Source organism: Chiloscyllium plagiosum, unplaced genomic scaffold (genome assembly GCF_037043375.1).
Source record: "Chiloscyllium plagiosum isolate Xiang-an unplaced genomic scaffold, Cpla_swu_hap1 HiC_scaffold_14, whole genome shotgun sequence".
NCBI classification, from domain to species: domain Eukaryota; kingdom Metazoa; phylum Chordata; class Chondrichthyes; order Orectolobiformes; family Hemiscylliidae; genus Chiloscyllium; species Chiloscyllium plagiosum.
In genome coordinates, this window is record NW_028270152.1 from 23,989,752 (window position 1) to 24,017,508 (window position 27,757).

General features: G+C 40.0%; 1 protein-coding gene across 1 annotated transcript; it reads left to right on the forward strand.

Annotated features, from left to right (window-relative positions):
- Positions 1-14,088: 14,088 nt before the first annotated feature.
- LOC122558902 (ciliary microtubule inner protein 7-like) lies at positions 14,089-27,266 on the forward strand. Its single transcript, XM_043707835.2, has 4 exons — positions 14,089-14,130; positions 14,253-14,366; positions 18,414-18,491; positions 24,212-27,266. Exons 1-4 carry the CDS (start codon positions 14,104-14,106, stop codon positions 24,689-24,691), a joined length of 699 nt encoding a protein of 232 aa, XP_043563770.1. The 5' UTR covers positions 14,089-14,103; the 3' UTR covers positions 24,692-27,266.
- Positions 27,267-27,757: the final 491 nt, after the last annotated feature.

Consider the following 27,757-nt stretch of genomic DNA (forward strand, 5'->3'; position numbering starts at 1 on the left):
AGAAATGACAATTATTAGCAGACATAGGTTTAAGGTAGATGGGGAACATTTAAAGGACATGCGAGGGACATTTTGTTTTGTTATAAAAGAGGGTGGTAAGTGTCTAGAATGCCCTGCCAGAGAAGGTAGTAGCTTAGTTGCCTTTGATCACTGATCTAAATCCACTACAAAATGGACAGTAGTTCTAAATCTTTTGCAAATCAACCACTTTTGACATTCCCACTGGACAACAAGAACTATTAAAAATAGTATGAGAAGAAACATGGTATGCATAAGATGACTTAGCACAGCTTGTTCCAGGGTTACTTTTATGTAACAATATAAGAACATTGATCTAACTCGTCATCGCTCAACATCTGGCTCAAAAATAGCAACTTTTAGGAAACATCTTAACAGGTACATAATGGACAGGAAATAAATGGATATGGACTGCACAGAGACAAAAGACTTAATTTAGAAAGGCATCATGTGTTTGTGCAACCTTGGTGGGCCGAAGGGCCTGTTAAATATACTATACTGTTCTTTGTTCTTTTTCAAGTTTCTGGTATGAACAGATCAGGATACTCTGATTGAAGAATTATCCATCAAGGTTCAACAGCACAACTACATCTAATGCAGAAACATGCTTAAAAGCACATAAACAGAGGTGTAAATACCAATAAATGGAAATTGAACCAAGGGGATATTAGGCAGGATCATCAAAATCTTCATCATTGAGGTGAAATTTTATAAGAGTCGAGAGATTGAAAGGTTTAGACAGAATTCCAGAGCATCAGTACCAATGCTGAAGGCACAGTTGCCAATGCTCGCTTGAAAAGGAAGAGGCCACAGTGACAAAAAACTGAAAGCCCATGGAAATGCAGATCTCAATAAGTAATTAGCATGCCCAAACTCTATTTTGCAGAGGCTGAAAGCCAACTCTCAGATACTTCCTCCTGTCTCCTTGGATCATGATCCCACCACTAAAAATCAAGCTGGTGTTTCCAGGACTGTCAATTACCTCGTGTGGAAATCTCCTGTGGAAATCTCTCCTTCACAGCTTCCCACCTCATAGACCCCAATGCCACACAGCCTGTTTCTTCCTCCTTCCAAAAATCCACAAACAGGACTGGAGCCCTGTGACCAGGTGGTGAGCTGCAAGGATCAGTGCTGGGTCCACTGCTTTTCATCAGTTACAGAAATGATTGGATGTGAATGTAGGAGGAGTGATTAGTAATGTGGCAGACAACACCAAAGTCGGTGCTGTAATGGACAGTGACCTTGAGCAGATGGGCCAATGAGCAGCAGAGGGACTTTAATTTAGATAAATGTGAGGAGTTGGGTTAAGGCAAACCAGGGCTGGACTTACTTTAAGGTAGGGTCTTGCAAACACAGACCTATCGCCCATGCCAACCAGATAGCCCAAATTAATCTAATCCCATTTGCCAGCATTTGGCCCATATTCCTCTAATATTCCTCATATTCTTCCTATTCATGTACCCATTCAGATGCCTTTCAAATGTTATAATTGTCCCTACCTATACCACTTCCTCTGGCAGCTCATTCCATTCATGCACCACTTTCTACGTGAAAAGGTTGCCTTTCATGGCCCTTTTAAATCTTTCCTTTCTCACCTTTAATCTATGCCCTCCAGTTTTGGACTCCCCTTGGCTGAGAAAAAGACCTTGGACATTCACCCTATTCATGCCGCTCATGCTTTTAAAAACCTCTGATGGTCACCTCTCAGCCTCCCACACTCCAGGGGAGAAAAACCTCAGCCTATTCGGGCTCTCTCAAGAGCTCAAACCCTCCAATTCTGGCAACATCCTTGACCACTGCTATTTGTCATTTTTATAAATGACTCAGACGCAGGCATAGGTGGATGGATTAGTAAATTTGCAGATGACACTAAAGTCGGTGGAGTAATGGACAGTTTGGAAGAATGTTACAGGTTGCAGGGGGACTTGAATAAACTGCAGAGTTGGGCTGAGAGGTGGCAAATGGAGTTCAATGCAGCTAAATGTGAGGTGATGTACTTTGGGAAGAATAACCAGAAGGCAGAGTACTGGGTCAATGGTAAGATTCGTGGTAGTGTGGATATGCAGAGGGATCTTGGAGTCCATGTTCATAGATCCCTGAAAGTTGCCACCCAGGTTGATAGTGCTGTTAAGAAGGCATGCGGTGTGTTAGCTAGAGGGATTGAGTTCCAGAGCCGCAATATCATGCTGCAACTGTACAAAACGCTAGTGCGGCCACACTTGGAATATTGTGTACAGTTCTGGTCACCATATTTTGGGAAGGATGTGGAAGCTTTGGAAAAGGTGCAGAGGAGATTTACCAGGATGTTGCCTGGTCTGGAGGGAAGGTCTTATGAGGAAAGGCTGAGTGACCTGGGTCTGTTCTCATTGGAAAGATGAAGGCTAAGAGGGGATTTGATAGAGACATACAAGATGATCAAAGGTTTAGATAGGGTAGACAGTGAAAGTCTTTTTCCTAGGATGACGTTAGCTTGTATGAGGGGGCATAACTACAAATTGAGGGGTGATAGATTTAAGACAGATGTCAGAGGCAAGTTCTTTACTCAGAGAGTAGTAAGGGTGTGGAATGCCCTACCTGCCAATGTAATTAACTCAGCCACATTAGGGAGATTTAAACAATCCTTGGCTAAGCACATGGATGATGATGGTTAGGGGGACGAGCTGAGAATAGTTCATAGGTCGGCGCAACATCGAGGGCTTGTTGTGCACTGTATTGCTCCATATTCTAAATCTTTTCTTTCAAGTTTAACAACATTCTTCCTATAGCGGGGAAACCAGAACTGAACACAGTATTCTAAACAGGATTCTATAGTTCTAAAAGGAATGTAGATGGGTACACATGGAACGGTTTAGAGTAATATCGGCCAAATGCTGACAAATTGGACTAGCTCAGGTTATATGGTCGTCATGCACGAGTTGGATAGAGGGATCTGTTTCCATGCTGTATAATTCTATGATTCTGGGACTGTCCTGGCAGATCCAAAGTGTTCCTCCCCAACTGAACTTATTTCTTCCTATCTTGACTATTTTATCCTCCTTGTTCAGTCCTCCTGCACTTCTGCCTTCACCACTTCCTCTCCCCCTTGGAACAATAATAAGGTTTATGTTGTCTTCAATTCTACCCATCCAGTTTTCACATGCAAAGAATTATCCTAAACTATTTCCGCCACCTCCAGCAGGATCATCAAAGGCTTCTAACCACCTCCCCAGTCATGGTTGACAGGATTACAAAAACATTTCCCTTCTCCTGTCAGCATTCCACAGGAGCCATTCTCTCTGTGATGCCATGGTCCACTCTCTATCACTTTCCCATGGCATCCCTCATGAAATCACAGAAGTGTAATACCTGCCTATTCACCTCTTCCCTTTTCAGTGTCCAAGACCCCACACTCAACATCAAGTGAAGCAGCATTTTACTTGTAATTTTTAAAATCTATTCCACTGTATTCACTGCTCACAATCTGGTCTCCTTTACAAAGGCTCAGAGCCACAGATTGGATGACTGGTTCATGGAACACTTCTACTTTGTCTGGTTAAATGGCCGGATTCCAGTTACTTGCTTTTACAATAAGCCATAATCCCCCCTGCTAACATCTCGATCCCTAGGCCTTCACCATTAAGTGTTGGAGAAACAACATTTAATATTCTATTCAGGTACTTTGCAGCTAGGACTCAATAGTGAATTTTACAACTTCAGAGCATGACTTCTTTCCTTCATTATTCTTACATCTCTTCTTCTATGGCCTTGCCTTGTTGAGCTTGCTTCAGTGAAGTGGGCCAATTTTCTCCCTTTTCGTAACTATTATTTACACCCACTTTATATCTTTAGCAGTCCTTTATCACCAATACATTCCCTTTGATTTTTGCTATGTACAATCTGTTCCACTCATTCCTCAAGAGATATTCTTAAGAACAAATTTTGGAAAATCCAGGTCCACATTGTGGAGAACACAAGTAGAATACAGTGTGCGGATAAGATTTCTTGTAGCTCACTGCTTAAACATCCCACCAAGTATGAAATTTGTTCTACGATCTGAAAATTACTGAGTGTGATGCTATTTGGTGAATGTCCAACATATTTAACTTAAATTCTTCTCTCCAATACTTTAATGGAGACATTTCCCTTTTTGATCTTAAATGAGTTAATACTTTATTAAGATGACTGACATGAACAATTGGACATGAGCATATTAACTGTCTGTACAATAGCACGATGTATGGTAATTTCAGGGCTCAAATAAAAAATATAAAAACGATAAAATAAGAAAGAGCACTATCTTTTCCTTAAGGCAGATACGCTTGAGCATTATTTATGTGTGTGTACTTGCTTCAAATTTATACTTCATTTGCCTAGTTTCACTTCCAAAAGTAAATTCTTCACAGAAGACTATCGTTACAATGTTTGTTTAAACTGATATAAGCTAACTGGCACATTCAGCTTAACGTCAAGGCTGTGCATTCAAATTCCTCTCAAGAACCTGACCATTTAAACTAGATTGGTGATTCTGTATACTACGAAGGGATTGTGAAAATGTTGGAGATAGTAGGCTCCATTTTAAAAGCGGTTTGGGCACAGATTGGATAGCTGGCAAAATGGCAGGAAAAAGCATCAGGATAGGATCCAAGTTCATCTTGCCCCTATGATACATTGCCAGTGGATGTTTGTACAGCAGTCGGCAGACTAACCGAGCCACTTGTGTGGCTAATTATTACCTGCCTCCTTGGGGTTCTAGCTCCATCATGTGGGCCTCCTGTCAAATGTGAAGATTACACAGATCTGTGTCAAATTCATGCCTCCCAATGTGTTCCAAAAGAGAACAGTTCTGAAGAAGAGACATACAGAAGTCAAAACATTAACTTTGTTTCTCTCTACAGATGCTGCCAGACGTCCTGAGTTTCTCCAGTATTCTCCATGTTTAGTTCATATTTCCAATGTTCACAGTATTTTGCTTGATTTTGAATGTTCAAAACGGACCCTTCTTAATGACACTCCACAGCCCATTGAGGTACCCCCTGGTTGCGATGGTCATTCTGCAAGCAGCATCATTACAGTTACTCAGTAGTACCTTCCTCCTCCAAAATAATTGTCAGGGCCTGCTAGCTTGTTACCCACAACCCAACTCAGCCATCTTGAATTGTACCACACCATTAAAACATTGGCCTTTATTCTGTAGTGGACTGATTATAAAACTAAGGAAATCTTGCTAAACTGTACAGGGTGAGACGATGGCTAGAGTACTGTATATAGATTTGGTCTCCTTATTTAAGGAGACACATACTTGCATTGGAAGCAATTCTGAGATTCTAACAACTCTGGTGAAAGAGATCATGATCCATCTCAGCCTTCTCCAAAGGAACAATACAGATGCTAGTCTTCAGCCAATTCCACTCGCTGCACATGATATCAATAAATGGTTGGATACAGCAAAGGTATTGAGCCCTGATAACATTCCTGCAATCGTACTGAACACTTGTGCTCCAAAACTTGCCACACCTTAGGCAAGCAGTTCCAGTGCAGCTACAAGACTGGCATATACCCGTCAACCACCCACATACATGAGGCAGGACAAACCCAAATCAGCAATTACCACGCTACCAGCCTAATCTTGATCATCAGAAATGTGATAGAAAGGTATCAAATGGTAGTTAAAAAGGAATAACCTGCTCATTGATCCTCATTTTACTTACTTAGTGTGGAAACAGGCCCTTCAGCCCAACCAGTCCACACCAACCCTCCGAAGAGCAACCCTCCCAGACCCATTCCACTTACACTACGGGCAATTTAACATAGCCAATTCACCTGACCTGCACATCTTTGGACTGTGGGAGGAAACTGGAGTAGACTCACGCAGACACAGGGAGAAATGTGCAAACTCCACACAGATGGTTGCCCAAGGCGGCAATTGAACCCAGGTCTCTGGCGTTGTGAGGCAGCAGTGCTAACCAGGTCTCTGGCGCTGAGGCAGCAGTGCTAACCACTGTGCCACCGTGCTGCTCACTCATGTTGGGTTTCACATAATCACTCTACTCCTGACCTCATTGTGCCAAAGTACTAAGAAGAAAAAAGCTAAACCAGATATGGAATAAGAGTGAGTGACTTTGACATTAAGGTTGCAGTTGACCAAGTTTGACTGTATAGCATGCAAACCAATATTTTTTCATCGTATGTCAGTATATGTGGCAATAATAAATCGAATCAAATCAAGCCAACTGAGCAAACATAGAGACAGTGAGGGAATCAGTGAGAAAACTCTTTGCTGCTTGGAGTCACATTGGACACAAAGGAAGATGCTGCCATTGTTGGAGGCCAGTCATCTCAGCTTCAAGGCATCTCTGCAAGAGTTCCTCAGGGGAATTTCCTTGACCCAACCATCTTCAGCTGCTTCATCAATGACATTCCATCCATCATAAGGTTTGAAGTAGGGATATTAGCTGATGACTACACAATGTTTAGCACCGTTTATCACACTGCAGATACTGAAGTAATCATATCCAAATGCAGTAAGATCTGAACAATATTCAGGTTTGTAAACAACAGGCAAGTAACATTCATACCATTCAAGTGTCAGGCAATGGCCATCTCCAACAACACAGAATCTAACCACTGCTCCTTGATTTTCATTGGCATTACCATCAAAGAATACACCTGACCAGATGCTGAACTGCAATAGCCATGTAAGTACAGTAGCAATATGAGCAGGTCAAAAGCTAGGAATCAAGCAGTGAGTAACTCACCATCTAACTCCCAAACCCTACCCAGCATCTATAAGGCACAAGCCAAGAGTGTGACAGAATAGGCTCCACTTGTCTTATGAATGCAGCTCCTATTACACTGAAGAAACTTGACAGCATCCAGGACAAAGCGTCCCACTTGATTGGGACCTCATCTACAAATATTCAGTCACACCAATACTGACACTCAGTAGCAGCAGTATGTACATCTACAAGATTCACTGCAGAAATTCACCAAGACTCCTTAGAAAGCAACTTCCAAATCATCCAGAGGGAAATAGGCAGCAGATACATTAGCACTTGCAAGTTCCCAACTGCCAAGACACTCGCCATCCTGACTTAAAAATATAATCACCATTCCGTCATTGTTAGAACCCTGAAATTCCAAAATTGTATTGTGAATACCTATAACAAGTAGACTGCAGCAGTTCAAGGTTCATCATCATCTTTTCAAGGGCACGTAAAAATAGGCAATAAATGCTCGCTCTGCCAATGACGCCCACATCCTTTTTTTTTAAAACAGTTCGCTAACTTGATTGTTGGGATGAAGAGGTTGTCTTATGAGAAAAGGTTGAGTAATAAGGGCTTATAAGCATTGGAGTTTAGAAGAATGAGAGGCACGCTTGTTGAAATGTAAGATTCTGAGCAGAAGCAACAGGACAAATGCTGACTGGATATTTAACCTTATGGGAAAATTCTTAAACTAGGGGTCTCTCATCTAAGATAGAAAAGAGGAGGATTTTCTTCATTAGTCTTTAGAATTATTTTCCATAAAGGTGGAGGCTGAGTCACCAAAGATGCCTAAGGCTGAATTAGATAAATTTTTGATCAAGAATTATGTGGAATAAGCAGGAAAGTGGAGTTAATACCACAGTGACAGTAATGGGCCAAACGCCTTACTACTGTTCCTACTACACATATTCTGCATTGGATATCTAAGTTTACCACAATCTGTTACAAATTACATTTAATAAATGTCCACTGAAACCTTACAATTGCTAAATCTCCGATTTAAAGATTACAGAAAGATCAAGAATGCTGTCAGCTGCTACAGGTACATGAAAATGAATAAGATGGAGTAAACATCCTCACTAAACAGGTTTAAGTAACAAATCTCCCACGGGAATTTCAGGTTTCTATGATCACGAAACATGTCATGTTTAAAATCCACTCTCCCTTAATTAAATGCTGCTTTTTAAACACTGCCAAACATCTATCACTCTCTCATTTATCAGTGTTCTAAAAGCTGAATGAAGAACATCATTTATTTATACTTGAATCGTTTGTCTTTAAATTTTGTCAGTTTCTCTGAAAACAATACACACAGCATGATGTTTATATTTTGACAGGCAGATGGCTGATTTGCTTTTCATAAACTGACTTTGTAGTGCTGTTCATTGTTTCCCTACCTTTTTTGAAATCTCTCTGATTTGTCCCCCCTGTCCCAATCTGGTTGGAGTAGACATAGGGGGCAAAGTGAAGGGACATTCAGATATTCTACCTAAATGAACTGGGGTGGGTAAGTAAAGCTCCTTCCATCCTCTGTCCTATTTACCCAGTATAAACAAACTGAGCTGAAACTTGAGGGGATGGCGATTACTTGATGCCAATGATTTACACATTCTCTCCGTTTCTCTGTGGGATTTCCTCTGGGTGCTTAGGTTTCCTCCCACGGTCCAAGGATGTTCAAGTTGGGTGGATTCGCCATGCTAAATTGCCCATAGTCTCCAGGGATGAGTTGGTTAGATAGATTAGCCGTGACAAATGCAGGGTTATGGGAATGGGGTTGGGGATGGGGACAGGTTAGGATAATCTTCAGAGGGTATGGTGTGGACTCGGTGAGCCGAAAGGCCTGCTTCCACACCTTATGGCCTCGACGATTCAATGAGTTCAGACGCTACCAAGTCCTGAAGCAAATGTGCTGACTCAATACTAACAACGATGTACGTCTTGCGTCAGATTTCGTGAGTGCCAGTGTTCACTTGTGGCCCACCTTGCTGTGAACTTGGTGACCCATTCCCAAGTGTGTGTTTAAGGCATGCACCGAGTGTTCGCTGGGTTGACAACCAACTCCCACAAGTTGGCAGCTCCAAGGTGACCCGAGCAGTTTAAGCGCTCGCAGGTGCTAAGATTCACCTGCAGTTTCTATTCCTTCTTCTTGGAAGCTGCGTGTCCTCTAACCGAGGTTTGAGCCCTCTGTGTCCATTTAATCTTCTACAACTACCCTCTTTCAATCAATCAGACGGACTACTGCAAATTGATGGTGCCCCGGGTAACAACACCGCGCGCCGCGGGAAAGGCGGGAAATGAAAACCAGCGCGTGGCCCAGTGAAAGGACACTGAGCATGCGCAGTGACAGTGATTGACAGGCCTGGATGTCATGTGCCCGCCTTCGCCGATTGGGAAATCCAGTTTCACGTTCTGCAAGCGCGTGAGCTGCAATGAGGCAACGCCTTTCGCACGTGTACAAGATAGAGGCCCATCATTATTTACCAGACGTTTATGATCTCGACAAGATTATGCACTAAAGTTCCTGCACATCATGATTCTGAACCTACCCACCGTCTCTGTAATCCAGAAGCAAACTCCTAATGGTAAACAGATCGGTATCAGAAATTGGTTGCTATTATTTTCAAACACAAACCAATGGAAATAAATAATTGGTTTACAAACTTTACTTGTTTACAATCCTTACGATGGGCCCAAAGGATTTAACGTAAAGATAAAATACAGCGGATGTTGGAAATCTGAAACAAGCACAGCGAATACTGGAGAACTTAGATGGTTGGCATCAGAGGAGAGAGAAAAACAAAGAATTAACGTACATTTCACCAATGGACTCTTGCACAGTAAACAATTATGTCATTAATTAATGGATGTTTAATCTCTTAACAGTATCATAGGACTTTAAAAACGACTATACCTAAAACATTTTACAAAAACTTTCTTGTTATCAGCTAGCATTAAGGATCCGTCCTCCCAGCATTTACCCTTGCATGTAGCTTCCTTGAAGGATTAAACACGACCCACGTATTGGGTATGTACTCATACATTTATGTTAATGGGCTGATCAACAAATGTGACTTATTCAAAGTAGGATAATGTTAGTGAAGAAAATTTTATGAACAATAGCTTGTTTGACACAATTCCATTAACTTATGTAAAATTATTGGCTTCCAAGACATGAAATGTAAAGATTTCAATGAGCAGTTTCAATTAATATATTAAATTGTTCTTTGCAATATGGTTAACTAACTTAATGTACACATAGAATTACAGATACATACGACAGTATTAACATTGTGTAACATTGCAAAGTTTGCAGATAATACCAAGTTGGTGGGTGGGTGAACTGTGACGAGGATGCAGAGATTCTTTAGCATGATCTGGATGTTGGGTGAGTGGGCAAAGCAATGGCAGAGGCACTATAACTTGGACAAATGTGAGGTTATTCACTTTGAATGGCGTAAGTTGAGAGAGGGAAGTGGTTCTTGTGCACCAGTCACTGAAGGTAAGCATGCAGATGCAGCAGATGGTAAAAAAGGCAAACTGTATGTTGGACTTCATTGCAAGAGGTTTTGAGCACAAGAGGGATGTGTTGTTGCAGTTATACAAGGTCTTAGTGAGACCACACCGAGAAAATTATGTGCAGTTCTGGTCTCCTTTTCTGAGGACAGACATTCTTGCTCTTGAGGGAATGCAGTGAAGGTTTACCAGGCTGACTCAGGGGATGGCAGGACTGATGTTTGAGGACAGATTGACTAGGTTAGAATTGTTTTCTCTGGAGTTGAGATGAGTGAGAGGGGATCTCATACAGACTTATAAAATTCTAATAGGACGAGACAGGGTAGATGCAGGGAGGATTTTCCTGATAGTGGGTGCCTCCAGAACCAGGGGTCACAGTCTGAGGATTTGGGGTGGATCATTTAGGATAGAGATGAGGAGACATTTCTTCTCTCAAAAAGTAGTGCGGCTGTGGAATTCATTACCACAGAAAGTAGTTGATGCCAAAGTATTTAATGAGGAGGTGGCTAAATATAGCACTTGGAGCGAATGGGATCAAACGTTGTGGGGAGATAGCACAACCTTTGAGCTCAACAACAGCCATGATTGTGATGAATGGCGGAGCAGGCTCGAAGGGCCGAATGGCTTCCTTCTGCTCCTATCTTCTATGTCTATATCTCTATGTTAGTACTCCAATTTGTACACTACTCTCTGCAGAAAATGCTTTCCAATATAATTCAATATAATGGATACGGAAGGGGAAGTTTAAAAGTAAATTGTAAGATGATTTTTTTTTATGTTGTCTTTCATTAAAATCAAAATAATAAGTGTTTTAGATTAGATTCCCTACAATGTGGAAACAGGCCTTTGGCCCAACTAGTCCACACCAACCCTCCAAAGAGCAACCCACCCAGACCCATTTCCCTCTGACTAATGCTTGGGCAATTTAGCATAGCCAATTCACCTAGCCTACACATCTTTTGATCTGTGGGAGGAAACTAGAGCAAACCCACACAGACACAGGAAGAACGTGCAAACTCCACGTAGACAGCCACCCGAGGCTGGAATCAAACCTGGGACCCTGGTGCTGAGAGGCAGCAGTACTAACCACTGAGCCACCATGAAAGTGAAAAACAAAACAAAGGATAATGACCAAGTGAGGGGCCATCAGTAACAAATAACTAGTTAAAAGCAGCAAGAGATTTATTGTTAGAAGATTGGAAAAAAGTAATATATTTAAAAATTAGACCAAGCATTTAAGCCAACTCTCTCAGACACAGGAAGCAGTGAAGCACGGATGGAGTGCACTGAATTTGTTTTGCCTGTTATACAAAATATTAAAGGCAAAATAATGTGGATACTGTATATTCTGTTTGTGTTTAGTTTACTTCACACTTAGTAGAAAGGCCCAATTCTCTCCCTTTCAAACCTTAATTTATACCCTTTTTGACATTTTGTTTTCTGCTCAATAACCCCTTTGACTCTTGCACTGGGCTTTCTACCATCACTCCTTCTCTGTCTCTGTCAAAAGTAATAAAAATAACCTATTTTATGACTCATTTCAGTTCTGAAGAAGTCATGCCAGACTCATGAGCTTCTAGATGGTAATGGTTGTGGGTTTTGAAGGTAGTGTGCTAAGAAGCTTGGTAAATTTTTGCATTGCATCTTGGTAGTACATATTGCTGCTATTGAACATTGATGGTGGAGAGAGTGGATGTTTCTGGATGTGTGCCAATCAAGTAGCCTGTCATGGATGGTGTCAGGCTTCTAAGTGTTGTTGGAGCTGGACTCATCTTGGCAAGTGGAAAGTATTTTGTCATACTCCTGACTTGCGCCCTGTAGATGGTGGACAAGATTTGAGACTCAGAAAGTGAGTTACCCATTGTAGGATTCTTAGCCTCTGATCAGCTCTTGTAGCTATAGTATTTACATGGATATTCCAGTTCAGTTTCTGTTCAATGGTAACTCTCGGTTTGATTATATTGGGGTATTCGGTGATGGTAATGTCACTGTATGTCGAGGGGCAATGATTAGATGCTCTCTTGATGGAGATGGCCAATGTCTGGCACCTGTATATCATGAATGTTACTGATTATGCAATAGGAACTGTGTAATTAAAGTAGTTAGATCCTGACTATTAAAATGTTAGGATGCTGATTATTTATGCAATAAGATCTCGTTGTTGATGCAATAGGCAACAGACTGTTAATGTAATGGTACCATGATCAGTAATGTGGCAATATCCTGAATCTGAAAGTAATAGGATGCTGTTAGTGAATGTAATAGAAACCTGAATATTAATGTAGTAGGATTCTGGACATTGATGAACCCAGATCTTCATTGTTGCTCTATAGTTCTGATTATTACCATAATCAAATCATGTGAATTTATTGCATTATCATCCTGTACCTCTCCCTCTTCCAGTTCTGAAAGGTCGCCAACCTGTCCACTGATGATGCCTGTCCTGCTGTGTACTTCCAGCACTCGTTAATTTTCCCTCATCAGACTCATTATTGACTCGTTCTTGTCCTTTAGTGTACTGTGAGCACATTAAGAGATTTCTTGTTTGAATCTCGAGTTAGCACAACCTACCTACAGGGGTATAATCCATTCACTGATTCTGCTCTATCTGGAGAAGGCACTCCAATCCTGGTCATTCACCGACGCAGTTGCATAAGCAATCTGCTCAAACCGGTTCACAGTGCAGCAATAGCAAATCGATAAATGTTCTTGTTGCAGCTAACTCAGCAGCGTCCTGAAGGTAACTGGCGACAACTGTACACGAGGACAATTGTGCTGTTAATCATAGAATCCCTAGTACGGAAAGAAGCCATTCGGCCCAACGAGTCCACACCGTCCCTCCGAAGAGCATCCCACCCAGCCCCAGCCCCACAACCTATCCCCTTAACCCAACATAATACCATGGCTTATCTATCGCTGTACACTACGGACAATTTAGCATGGCCGATCCACCTAATTTGAAACTTTATTGCTGGAACAGCGCAGCAGGTCAGGCAGCATCCAGGGAACAGGAGATTCGACGTTTCGGGCACAGGCCCTTCTTCTTTCGGCCTGTGCCCGAAACGTCGAATCTCCTGTTCCCTGGATGCTGCCTGACCTGCTGTGCTGTTCCAGCAATAAAGTTTCAACTTTGATCTCCAGCATCTGCAGACCTCACTTTCTCCTCGATCCACCTAATTGTATTCTGTAATAGCTCACATGTCTGCTGGTCATGAAAATAAACCGTCGCTCTCTTGTCCAGCTATCAGAATCTATTACTCTGTTAAGGTTTGAGTTGAAGCGTACAGATAGAATTTGACTTGTGGGAGAATGCAACGGAAGGTGCTACAGTCAAGTCTGATTAGAATCAACACAAGGTTGAGTTTCCTGGCGTTCATTGTATCTGACTTATCCTTTTATTGGAGTGTGAGCAGCGGATATAGTTACATATGTCCTCAAAATAGTACCCCCATACCCCTTTCTGTATAACTCCCAGTTTCTCTTGCTTTCTCTGTCTCGCTGCCTGACACACAATATCATGTTTGTTTTATCAAATTGTACATTTTGTATTTCCCTTGCCCTTTCATGAGATCAATTGATAGACGGATTTTACAAATAGACTTTACATGTTTTGAGGTTATTTTACTACTGGTGTTTAGTTTGAGCAATTAATCGAAATTTACCATTTCAGTCATGTTAGGTTTACAAGTATAAATTTGCAGTAACAAATCGGTCGCGCCTCTTCATCGTGTAGTTTAGCAACCGAGTAAACGGTGAACATGAGCTCTTTGTTAACAGTGCTTCCTAGGAAACCAATCCTACAAAGCTCAAATAAACTTTATCAGACACCATGGCTGGAGCCATCACTGGGTCTTGGGTAAGCAAGTCACTTTGAAAATCAATGGATCTGTGCATGCCTTAGGAGTCCTGCATCAGGAAACCCCTGCTGCGCCTTTCTCACTGTTCAATTACCTTTCCCGCTGTCTTTCGCTCCTACAGTTTCCGACTGGATTTCATGGACATGCCCGCAGTAAATCACGGAATGACATATTTCAGGAATACAGACAACGGGCCAAGCCACCCCCTCCCGAGAAACTTATAAAACGACTCCGGGTGAGTTTAAATTATTAGTATCAATCACATTGACCAAAACAATCCCATACATTATTTGGCTGTTGGGCGGGTAGCGGAGATCAGCAATTGCTGTCTAGTCCCGATTCGCGTGTTTTCTGATTGCAATATTCTCCGTTTGCAATCGATATAATATTTTGTAAATAACTGCAAAATCACCGTTAGTCCGCGGGTTGCCAGTTTATTAGGCCATTATGTCAGAAGAATGTTTAAATTTAGGAGATTTTTTTTACTGTTTGGAAATTATTAAATACTTTCCCTGATTATATGTACACTGATCAGAACAATATTTAGGATTATAAGTTAAATAAAGAAGCAAGGCATGGCCAAGGTGAAATAAAGTTGACTAGTCTTAACTACTCCCCACAGCCCAAAACATGAACAAGAGTCATAAAATGAGGCTCTTGTGGCACAGAACTACTAGTGGTGGTAACCTTGTTGTTCAAGGTAACAGGGTTTATTGCCACTGTATACTTTCAGCAAAATTACTGTGTGGAGCAGCAGCTCTGAGGAAATTTCCAGTCACCCAAATCTGTAGAAACTCTGCAGTCCATACAGTAAATCCTGTTCACCTATCATCTCTATCCCTCCTGCCCAACTATTCCACTCACTAATGCCTCAAAGTTAAAATGTTCATCCTCTGCTTAAATCCTTTTACCTTTCAGTTATCTCCCATAGATTTACAGGCTGCACTATCTATTTGGCTTTAAAGTATCCACCATTTCAATCTTATGCCTTCAGCCATCCACTGTGAAAATGCCTCTCCCCTCTAAACTGCTTCGTGAAACTCATGTCGTTGACCAAGCTCTAAATTCCTCCTCTGGGTTGTTTCATTTTGGTCTGTTTTATGATGGTTAATTCAGACTTATCAAGTTTATAAACAGACCTCTTACATATTAGCATTGATCTCCCTCTGCATCTGCTCTGAAGCTGTAACACTCTATTCTGCACTCTGTTCTATTACCCTGGTGTATTTATGTAAAGTATGATTTGTCTGTTTAGCACACAAACAATACTTTTCACTGTATTTATCACTGTATGTGACAGTAATAAATCAAATCAAATCATGTGAATTCATGACAAGCCAACATTTAAAGCCCTTCATTAAGTTGAGTTAACCACATTGTTGTGGGTCTGGAGTCACATGTTGGCCAGACTAGGTAGAGAGGACAGGTTTTCTTCCCTAAGGTTTTGAATTAGTGGTGCTGGAAGAGCACAGCAGTTCAGGCAGCATCCGAGGAGCAGCAAAATCGACGTTTTGGGCAAAAGCCCTTCATCAGGATTTGCCCGAAACGTTGATTTTGCTGCTCCTCGAATGCTGCCTGAACTGCGGTGCTCTTCCAGCACCACTAATCCATAATCTGGTTTCCAGCATCTGCAGTCATTGTTTTTACCTTTCTTCCCTAAGGGACATTTGTGAACCAGATAGGTCAATTTTATAATTACTGACATGTTTGTCAATGAGCCAGAGTTTAATTCTAGTTTCTTTTACTGAGCTCAAATTTCACCATCTGGTTTAGTAGGATTTAAACTCTTGCCCCAATACATTAGCCTGGGGTTCTGGATTACTAGTTCAGTGACATTACCTCTGGACCACCATCTCTGTCAAATAGTTTGTGATTTTGTTCAAAATTAACAGTGCTTAATATTTGCACATTATTGTTGTAGAGTAAAACAGCAGTTTGCAAATATCAAAATTAAACTTGATTTTTTTTAAAGCTAGCCTAATGGTTACTATGGTGACTGGTGATTGTCTTAAAAACCCACTTGGTTTGCTAATTTACTTTAGGGAAGGACATCTCCTATCCTATTCTGATTCTAGACCCACAGCAATGTTTTGGCCTCTTAACTGCCTCCTAGGCAATTAGGGATGAGCAATAAATGCTTGGTTAGCCATATCTCATGAACAAATAAAATAAAAGCATCCCATGTTGTTCCCAATAGCCTGTCTTTGTTTAAGCTTCGGGTTTAATATTATTAAATACATTTCTCCTAACTTCTCTCCTTACAATCTTTAACAAAATTACAGTTTTACGTTGATGTACCGATTTTCCAATATGAAGAAATTGTGCCCTCTTCACTTTCATAATTATAACAACATCTTTAGATTATTGTAAACTAATGCCACTTTACAATTAAGGAAGAGAGATCTGCAAGTTTTCATAGTCTTGTTCATAACATTTATACAGTCACAGTTGCGAGGAAAATCCGAGCTTCCTTTTCATGCAAAAGTGGGGGAAATTTTCGAACCAATTTGTTAGATGTCTTTGACTTAACAAAATTAACTAAGTAAATGAAACATAAATATATTGAGGTGTTTGTAATACTGATTAATCATAAAACTCAGGAATAATTTGAAGTGTCATTTACAGGTAATCTATGCACAAACTCGTCAGTACTCATTAGTGATATAATCCATAATATCAGGGGTTTAGTCATACAAGAACAAAGCACCAATTCATCTCATTTGTGTCATGCAGACTTTTTTCTAATTACCCATCATGAATAATCCATGTGATTATTACTCACAATTACTCATTAATAAAGTTTAGACTGTACACAGAAATATTAAAAGGGTTTTGCTGTTTTCACTTTGTAGCGCTTAAAAGACTGAAAGTCACAGTCCTGTGTAACATTTATAATATAGCAAAATTTTGTGATGCTTGACCTACAAATTAACCATGTAATGAGGTAGAAATTTGACCAAATCCATTTCTTTGTGTTCAAACATAAGACCCAAAACAAGCTATTGAAGAAAATGGTTTCCAGCTATTACAGACATCAAACATATATTTTTTATCACAGTGAACAGGGAATCCCGTGGAAAGCGTGAACATGAAAATAAATGTCATGTTATCAATCCAAAACACAAAGTACTTGATTCCAGTTAGCTCCAAAATATTTGCTGATATCAGGGATATTCACCAGACTGCAACCCCTAAATATTTATCCCCATCTTATGTGCTGTTAATGGGAGGTTTTTTTCCTCTGGCATGTTTCTATTCAGGCATGAACTTTCTGAAATACTGTACTTTGCCATAAATTTGAAATGTTTCAATTGGCTGTTGCATGAGTTATCTTTTACAAGACTGCTTTCAGAGGTTTATAAGGGAGATTTTTGTTTCAGTTCAAAGCAAGTACAATATTGGCTTTGTAGCTGTGCCAACTGCCCAATTTCTACATTAGCAAAGCTCAGGTCACTTCTAGGTTTGGACCTTACTTTACTGGCAATTGTGCACTTTTCATACTCATGTCATTTCACCATGAAAATTGCAATTTGAATCCTGCAATTGTTCCCATTTTGCATATTTTAACAAACTCCTGCGTAGGTTTGTGCATGATTACTACCTGTCGTCTCAAAAGCCTGTCTTAAAATTGAATGAGGCTGACAAGTGAGCATGTAAAATCTCTGTTCATCTCCTGTTTCTCAGGTGATAAATGAACAACCAGCAGTTGAAAATTTTCCTTGAATAATCATTACCACAGGCATTTAGTTAAAAGTGAAATTTAGGATGTGAAGTCAATATTACGTGAATGTCAGCAGTAACAACAGGAATTATGTAATGGATTCTCTTGAAATGTCACATTTGATGGGTGAAATTTGAAACCCTATATTAATGCTCTGAAGAAGCAATTACTTAGTGAATTGCAGCTCCAGTTTGCTCCTCCACATTTATTCATATTCCTTGCTTGAGAATTAGATACACCTCTTTAACCTCCTTGCTATCATGTGTGGTTTATGGCCACACATGATAGCAAGCTAAAAGGGACAATTAGAATCTCTTCCATACTCTTTTTAGTGTGTGGCATTAGGGCTCACAGGATGCCATTTGGCCGACTTGATTCCATGCTGGCCTCAGGAGACCTCTCCCACAATCCAATGCATGGACCAGCTCACCTTAGCCATCATAGATGGCCATATTTTAATGAGTGACCCAGTTAAATGTTGCATATTCTGTTGTACACTGTAGTGTCTCACTGACCACCATTCAGTTTCTTTGACTAACATGGGTGTTACTCTGGTTTCAGGAGAACCCTTTGAAACACAACTTTTCCAAACATGATAGTCGGCAAGTGTTTCACGACAGTGCCACATATCTGGAGAATGTAAGTCTAGAGACCGATACTTAATGCAGCAATAATGTCTGTAATTTACTTGTCACCTTATGCTACATTGCCATTAGCTTCTTTATTTTTAATGATTTGATGGAATTGCCTTTTCAACATGCCACAGAAAGTTCAGTCTTGTAGCTAATACTACTTTTTAAATAATCTAATCGCTGTTGATGCAATGCCAATCAACTACCTTGGCTCAAAATGGGAACAGTTTCAAGTTTTCAATCTCATTCTGCATGGAGTCAATCTTTGTAAGATTTTAAAAATGTGACATTTTATGTTTTAATTCATTACTACAACAGAATGCCTAATATTGCAATTGTACAATCCAGGCTGTACTGTTCCAACAACAAAATCATAAAGTTAAAGAATTGTGATATTAAAAAGGGGAAATTGCAATACATAATTCCTGATTCACACTAACCCCACTTCAGGCTGCGTTGAAGTTTGCAAGAAATATAAAACAAAAACCATTCAAGAAAAGGATGGAACACAAACAAAAAGCATGGAACTAAAATAACTGTAAGCTTGCTGCGGCAACCTTCTAATGTGCTTCACAATTCATGCAATGCTTTTGAAGTGCCGTGATTATTGTAATTCGGGTTATCACTGTTGCTATGTATTATCACAACACAATATAACCTTGAATGATATGTTGATATCAGTAGAAATAATTTGCAGTAATCTATATTGTTAAATGTTTTGTGTCTCTAAGGTTCAAGTATATGATAATAACACTCCCTCAAATTCCAGTACCAAAAATTGTTGACACTTCATATCAGAGACCCAAAACAATTCCCAGAATAATGAGACTGATTTTAACTTTTGGGTGGTTTACCAGTATTTCACACTGGCCACCAGCCACCATCTGGAAAGGAAAGACAAGAACCAGTTCAAAGTTTGGATCTCATTTGCACATGGTAGGCGAGCTGCTTCATCTCAATGCAGCTTGCTGGTTTCAGACAAATACAATATCAAACAGTCCAAACAACACTCGACCAGTAACCAGGAAAGCCCTAGAGAGGGAGGGTTGCAAATGTGATGGATCGGCATTCCAGGTGACCCTCAGTGCTCTCTGTTTGCCAGTAATCTTTTGAAAGAGGCAGAAAAACATTGGAGATTGATCATCAGGCTATTTCACTGAAAAATAATTTTGAGAAATTTAACTCTGATCACCCAAAGATAATGAGAAACAATTTCTAGAAGATGACAGTAGCTACAAGCTACTTACCTACATACCACTTATCTTTTGCACTGAGCAACATCACCCTCCGCTAGGAATTTATCCATCTTCATGTCGAACAGTTGCAGTGAGTCTGCATCTACAGCATGGACCAATAATTAATTCCCAAAGTCAATGATCCTTCATAAAACTCTTTGATATCTAATCTAACTCAATATTGTTATGATTCATTCAAATTGATGTGGTAAATCAACGACATGTTTTATTTCAGTCTCGCTGGATATAGCAGAGAATATAAAATGGGACTACAGGGTAATTGTTAACAATTGCTTACTCCAATGAGGGGTTCTGGAGTTTAAAAATATGTTGTTATGATCCACTGGGTAGTGAACTATAAATTGAAATCCTCTATTCCCATAGCTATACCATATGCTAGTTTCTTTAAAAGAAAGGACAGTACCCCAACTTATATGACTTTGAAACCAAGTTTTATTGAAAGCAAAGACCACGTTTCTGTACGAACCAAGAATTATTTCTTACAAGTAATTTGACTTTTAGCTACAAGTAAACAAAGTATAAACTATTGGCACATAATAGTACTACCTAAAAGTCTAAACCCCCCACCACCCCAAACTCTCCCTTTCTTTGACTCTCTTACTCACATGAAAAATAGACTGATCACCGTAAAAAAACAGGAAAGCCAGTTCGGTAGTCTATGCTTCCAGATTCTGATGTTGACATGACCGCCCTTTGGCTAACCAGACCCTTGTGGTTCAGAAATCTTTATTCTGGATGCTTTTGCCCGAAACGTCGATTCTCCTGCTCCTTGGATGCTGCCTGACCAGCTGTGCTTTTTCAGCACCACACCCTCTAACCTGCTCAGTTAGCTGAAAACCAATCTACTTGGCTTGTAAACATCTGCACACAATCACAAAAATAGAGTTCACAATAGGTATGAAATTCCTTACTGTGAATGCAAGCATCCTGGTAAATCCCCATTTTTAAAAATAATTTTAATACTGGGCAGAATATTTTTATACCTTGAGCGGCATAAGCATTGGTGAAAAAGTTCCCATTTTTCCCTCAGCAGAGAAAGGATTGCTCTCTTTTCTATCATCATGTCCATGAGCACCTCCAAGTCTTTGTCAGGGATTTGAGGAGCTAATTTGCCTTTCTCTGCCATTTCTTTGAGGATAATGGTGGAGCACCAGAGTATGATGGCCAGTTCATGGTTCCAGCATCTGAAATGGTGTATAGCTAGGGGTTAAATATGGTGCCATTGGCGCAACTGTCACAAAATACCCACAGAGGTGAGCACTTCTGCCTCTGCTGCTGGATGATTTCATGTGATCAGCAATGAAGAGACCAATGGCAAAGTAATGAGGTGAAGAGCAGAAGATTGTGGGAGAAAAATTACATGGGCCATGGTGGACTATATGTCATGAATCTTGCTTGAGGAAAACATTCCGCAAATGCAAAAGAAAAATTCACCCCAGTATGCTGTATTTTGTTTTATATTTAATCCTCTTAGCTGTATATCATAATATTATTTTTCTATAGCTTGTCAGTTGTGAGAGATCATCTAGATCTCTCACAATAAATTTCAAAACAGAGTCTAACATGCAGTACAGATGCTTGGTGTTATAGCTCTTCCCCATGCATAGCATTCCAGTTATCTGATATAAATATCATCTTCCCATTCTTCCAACAATCTAGGTCAGGTTGTAATTTTATTTTCCAATAAAAGCTATGATACCACCACATGTCTTGATGACATCTAGGAATATGAGGGCAGCACTCCAAATACTGTTGTCTAGATCATTAATACAGATTGATACTGTTGTCAATTCTTTTTTCAAACCCATCAAAATTGAAAGGTTTTCTACAGCTCTAAACATTTGCCAGACCAATAAAATACAAAAATATATTAAAATATCAGGATACTTGTACAAGCCAGCATTTGTTGCAAATTATGTAGGTATTTAAATCTACTTACCTTTCTCTAACTTGTGCATTCCTACTGATATCTTTCTTTACAATATCTCAAGTTAAGCACTGGGAGATTCAGAGGAACACAATGAAGGAGCTACAGGAGACTTACACAATTCCCTTTGATGGATACTGACATTCAAGGAGTCAAAAGTCAGATACCTATAAAAGTCATCCTAAACTCCATAAACAGAAACTCACTTCTAACACTTCTCTTTTTGACCTTTCAGAATATTCCCACACACCGAAGTAAAGCTTGGCATTTCCTTGACATTAATTTTTCATTTGCCATTTTTACATATCCGTTTCACCAGAGCATCTTATATGTAACCATTGTAAATAAATAATACATTTAAAAATATCTTCATTCTTAACACAATAAATTCCCAAATCTCTGGCTTCGTGCAGGTTTAGCGGCCTTTCTTTCTTTTTCCCTTGATCACTAATCTGGCCCATGGGAAAAAGTATCAATGCTGAGAAAGCTAGCGGAGCTCACAACTGTAATCTAGCTGGACAGACCAACTGTGCAGTTTCAAAGTTTGCACCACAGAAAGTAAACATTAATAAAACAGGATTCTGGCCATAAGGTCATAGACATAGACTCATACAACATGGAAACAGATCCTTCCTTCCAACTAATCCATGCCGAATGTAATCCCAAACTAAACTAATCCCACCTGCCTACTTCTGGCCCATATTCCTCCAAACCTTGTCTATTCATGTGTCTATCCAAAAGTCTTTTAAACATTGTAATTGTACCTGCATCCACCACTTTCTCAGGATGTTCATTCCACACGTAAACCACCCTCTGCGTAAAACATTAGCCTCATGTCTTTTTTTTTAACTCTCGCTCCTCTCACCTTAAAAATGTGCCCCATACTCTTGAAATCACCCATCCTAGGGAAAAGACAACTACTATTAACTCTCTCTATACCTCTCATTATTTTATAAACTTCTATCAGATTGCTTCTCAACCTCCTACGCTCTAGTGAAACAAGTCCCAGCCTTTCTTTATAACGTAAACCTCCGATACCTGGCAACATCCTGGTAAATCTCTTTTGAACTCTCTCCAGTTTAATAATATCCTTCCAATAACTAGATGACCAAAACTGGACACAGGAATCCAGAAGAGGCCTCACCAATGTCCTGTACAACCTCAACATGACTTCCCAATTCCTACACTCAAAGGACTGAGCAATGAAGGCAAGCATGTCAAATGCCTTTTTAACCATCCTGTCTATTTGTGACACAAACTTTAAAGAATTACATACCTGCACCCCAGGTCCCTCTGTTCTACAACACTGCCTCAGGCCTTACCCTGAATTCTATCCTGTCAGTCATTTCTGAGCTGAATATGAAAAGGCTATCAACTAAAAACTCAAGCAAGTGTTCACTGATTGAAAATTATATCTGTGCAGGTGCATTTTGGGCTGAGATGCCTTTCTCTGGGTACAAGCAACAGCATTGTTTTCAGCCAGTGAGTACACAGAACTTTGGTCATGTAGGGAAGGTCACACATGTCAGAAAGCATTGACAGGGCGTAGGTTCCCAAGGTTGGATTTTGATAGTAGCTAAATGTCCATTTACCAGAAAGAAGCACTGTTCAGATCTTCAAATCATTGGGGTTAATGCTGCAATATTAATCGGGAAGTGATATAATAGCTGGGAAACTTGGATGAATAAGTTTAGGAGCATGATTTAACATTTTTAAAATTCTCTTTCCTGGCTCCAGCAAGCCACACTAAGAGATTTTCTGACTGGATGGGTAGACATCCAGTACCAGGCAAGAGCTAATTGCAGAGTAATATCCAATTGCCTGGTTGAAAACAGCTACACTAAGTGGACCAGAATGAAGCATTCCAACTCCTTTTGCCTCACAGGCAGAGTTGGCAGAGCAGTGACGTGTTCATTTAGCAACTCTTATCCTCTTCATCTGTCAGGTTTCCAAGGTCAGTACTGAATCTGGGACCGGGATAACATTTTAGATGTTAAAATGGTTTCCTGACCAACTTGCTTCCACCGAGTAGGTTATTCACCTGGCATCCAAACCTATTGCTGTTAAAACCAGAAAATGGCAGTTGACTTTCAAAATTTCTTTATATTTAGCTTTTCACTTTTCCTCATCACTCTCCTTTCCCATGCTTCCTCATACATCCTAAGGCTTCCCATTCTGTTGTCTCAATTAAATAACTTTATTTTTATTTGTACTACTTTTTAATGGGCAGATTTTTGCAAACTCACGTGTTCTACCACATGAGTCCTTTGGATTTCATGATTTTTTTAAAAAGTAAAGCTGTATATGGTAAGAGTACTGACAAGGGATATACTTTTAGTTAGAATCAAGTTTCTATTTTTGCATGGTTAAAGAGAAGTTATAGTTGAAACGTTAAGCGTCAAAACCCTGGATAAGACTCTCATAAGTGTGTTAGTTATTCTGGGATCGCTTGAAGATATTTAGCCTTATTTAACAGTTTACTTGGAGATCCTCAATACAAATACTTTAGAAATAATTAACTGATTTACCTTCCCTTTTCTGTAGAGCAATGCTATAAGTCGGGCAAAAACTGCTTTTGGAAGAAGCAGTGAATTTAAGAAAGATTTTATTTCCTGGATTCCGATTCAGACTGACAGACAACAACAATGGCCATTAGTATCCACATACAAAGCAGATTTCTGGCATCACAGAAATCTGCAATCCACAGATGTGATGATTCCTCAGCTACTCGTCCCACGAGGTCGACCACTGATAACAGCTGTTCATCCTAGATCAGAAATAATGCAAACGACGTATCGCCAATTCTACAGCCACTGCCAGCCGAATCCAAACATTTATACAAATGTCTTTACTGGACAAGTGCAGAGTTCACCCATGGAAAAGGAAGCAACATTTGTCTATGTGAATCCCAAACCAAAGACAGCAAGTGGAACATGTAGAGCAAGATCTTTATTGTCACAGTGTTCCACTGTTGCTGACTGTCTTTCTTGGCCTGTCCCAAAACCAAATGCAACAAATGATTGAAAATTGAATGACAAACAAATTAGTACAAGAAGAAAACAAGTTCATCCCAGAGCTTCTCGACAACTTGATATACTGGGAAAAAAGTCTGTACTTTATTTTTTAAGTTTGCCTTTTCAGGTAATTTTAGGGAATTGAATGAGGAGACAGTTAACAAATAATCTTCTATATGTGGAAAATAATTTACATGGAGTCTTGAGCCAGCAGCTATTTATTCTGTCACAATGCAATAGAATTGGAAGGGGAATGTTTTGTAAAAGCTGTGTATTTTCAAAGGATTGCTGAAAGGTTGCTCCTAATTAGGCAATGCATGGCTACACACTCAGAGTAAGAGACCACAGAATGTTGGTTTGGGAACTGTGGGTTAGGGAAATGATTTCTGAATTTGAGACTGAGGATAAATTTTGGAGAGAAGTGGGAGTTTTACTTAATATTTGGTTATGGTACACCTGGCCCGCACTTGTTTGCCAACAAAGGATTCTGTAAATCCACTGTTTGAGTTTGATTCCACTGTCCTGACATTTCTCATTTTGATCACAATTTGTGAAACATATTCTTTATGAAGATGTCTCAGACCCCATGTTTTTATTTATCCTGGAAACACCAGAGTAGGACAGATGGTGAATTGCAGGAACTAACTCAAAAGTGAATTGGATTAAATGAGCATAATGTGGAAATAAAGAAGCAGAGGAAATTTAATATAATCTGGTCCAAGTTGCTACACATAAGCTGGATGCTACACATGTATACTGCATGGGTTTTGCTGAGAGCTGAAGAAAAAAATGGAATGAGAGCCAGACTGTAGTAAGTTTGTCCGACTGATGTAGGACAACGATTAATCAAACCAAGTTGGTGTTAACGTGTATTATTACTGGGTTAGTAGTCCAGAGCACATAAATTCGAATTCAATTATTGTAATTTGATAATTTAAATTCAATTTTAAAATTTTGGAACAAAACAAACTAGTATTCATAAAAAGTAATCATAAAGCCAATCTCCTTTTTAAAAAATTGCTTTATTAATGTTCTTTCAGAAAAGGAACCTTACCAAGTCTGGTCTATTTTCACATTGTTATCTTTCCTAATGCAACTGACTCTTAACTGTCCTCTGAAGTTGTCTAGCAAGCTATTCAATTGTTAGACCGACTAGGGATGGACACCCACAATTTGAGGCTGAACTACAAAAAAAAAGCTAAAACAGTTAAGCATAATTGATAATTATTCATGATCAAAATGTACAGTGCTCTGATCAGACCAACCCTGGAGACTGTGTTATGACCTGGTCACTGAGACACAAAAATTTGTTCAAGTGCTTGAGATGGTTCCGAAAGGGAGACTCAAGAGAATCCTAGTGACTCAAATATAAGCAATTGCTTTGAGTTGAAACTTTTCATCTTGCAAAAATCAGGACTGAGATGCAAGAAACCTAACATGGAAAGAGAACTATATTACAACAAGAGAAGAGGGTGCTGATTGGTTGCACCATAGTTGGCATGGAGATACACAGGAACAGCACCTGCCTCCCCCACTGACTTTTTACTCCGAATCTCCAAACATGCCCTTATAAAATGTGGAAGATGCGGGTGCTTTAATTCAGCCATGCTTTAAGTAATTGAGGGATTTGGCTTCATCCATGTTATTGACTCAAAAATTAAGCAACTGAACCCAATAGGGCAGGGCTACTGCTAATTAGATAACAATGATATTTTTATGGCTTTAGACTTTAAAAATAATATTCAGTGTAAAACTTACCATCCTATGCTTAACCAGAATATTTTTATTTAATAATAAGTTGATATGTTGAGCGAAGTCCTTATCATATCAAAAATAACTGACACAAGGATATTGAGCTGTTATGTATGGTGTTACAATCATCCACTTGGATGTTTGTTCCAGCATTTCCCAATGTGATAACATATTGTTGAAAACAAACAAGCCACTTAATCTATTAAGAAGCAAAAGGCAGTTTCAGTTTAAACAGGCAACAAGTTTCCAGGCTCAATCATGCAATCAAAGGTAGCAAATCATAATCGGTGAGTCAATCAGCACCATTCTGATTGTGGCTCTTTGTATTCAATTTTATCGTATTGGTAGAACCTGTGAGCTCAAGTACTTGCATCTTCACTTGTGAAGTGGTTTGTGGCCTGGGAGTAGCTGAGTAACAATACTAGAGAACTTATGTGTCATTAACAAAGTGGATTAAGACTCTACTCAATGCACATCTTGCTGTCTGTTCACTTTGTACTGCATAAGTATGTTTCCATTATATCAGCCCATGTTTGACCAGTATGCTATCCATCTTGCCTGTTCATTGCAAGAAGTACATCACACTTCTTCCTCCTAGTTTCCCCATTATATTAGCTACCTGACCATTCAGTTGATAATTATCCCCAATCCATTTGGTTCTGAGAAATCAATGGTACTCATCTTGCCAGTCATTCATTACTAGGTCATTGCTTTCCTCATGTCTTCTTCAGAGGTCAGAGTATATTTTAGAGCTTAAAAATGTGTTGCTGGAAAAGCGCAGCAGGTCAGGCAGCATCAAAGGAGAAGGAGAATCGACGTTTCTGGCCCGAAACGTCGATTCTTCTTCTCCTTTGATGCTGCCTGACCTGCTGCGCTTTTCCAGCAACACATTTTTAAGCTCTGATCTCCAGCATCTGCAGTCCTCACTTTCTCCTAGTTGATTTTAACCTACTGCGAATTCTTTTGCAAGGATGCCTTCCTTGAAGAAGCTCTCCTCCTCCCTCTACAAGGATCTCAGTGAGTCCCTCTCTCACTGCACCCCCCAGGTAATCTCTTCTGCCCTGAAGCTCTTCAGCCACATCCTCAAACAGAGTCGCTACCACAGCCCCATCTCCTTTCTCAGCACCTGTCTACGGAACCGACTGACCCACATGGACTCCGGACTACGTTCAGACCAACAAAATTTGGACCCAACCAGGACAACTAGTACCTACAACAAATCCGAAGCCTCCAGCAACAGACGTCCCTCCGGATCCTCCGCTCCACGCTTGCAGCCATGCGCCGCTACCTACATTCCCTACAGTCAGCTCTACCCCAGCTCAGG

Excerpts from the sequence above, each read along its gene's own strand:
- LOC122558902 (XM_043707835.2), top strand. The coding sequence starts at position 14,104 with ATGGCTGGAGCCATCACTGGGTCTTGG. Across the intron at positions 14,367-18,413 it reads AACTTATAAAACGACTCCGG|GAGAACCCTTTGAAACACAA; the intron begins GTGAGTTTAAAT and ends CTCTGGTTTCAG. Across the intron at positions 18,492-24,211 it reads GTGCCACATATCTGGAGAAT|AGCAATGCTATAAGTCGGGC; the intron begins GTAAGTCTAGAG and ends CCTTTTCTGTAG.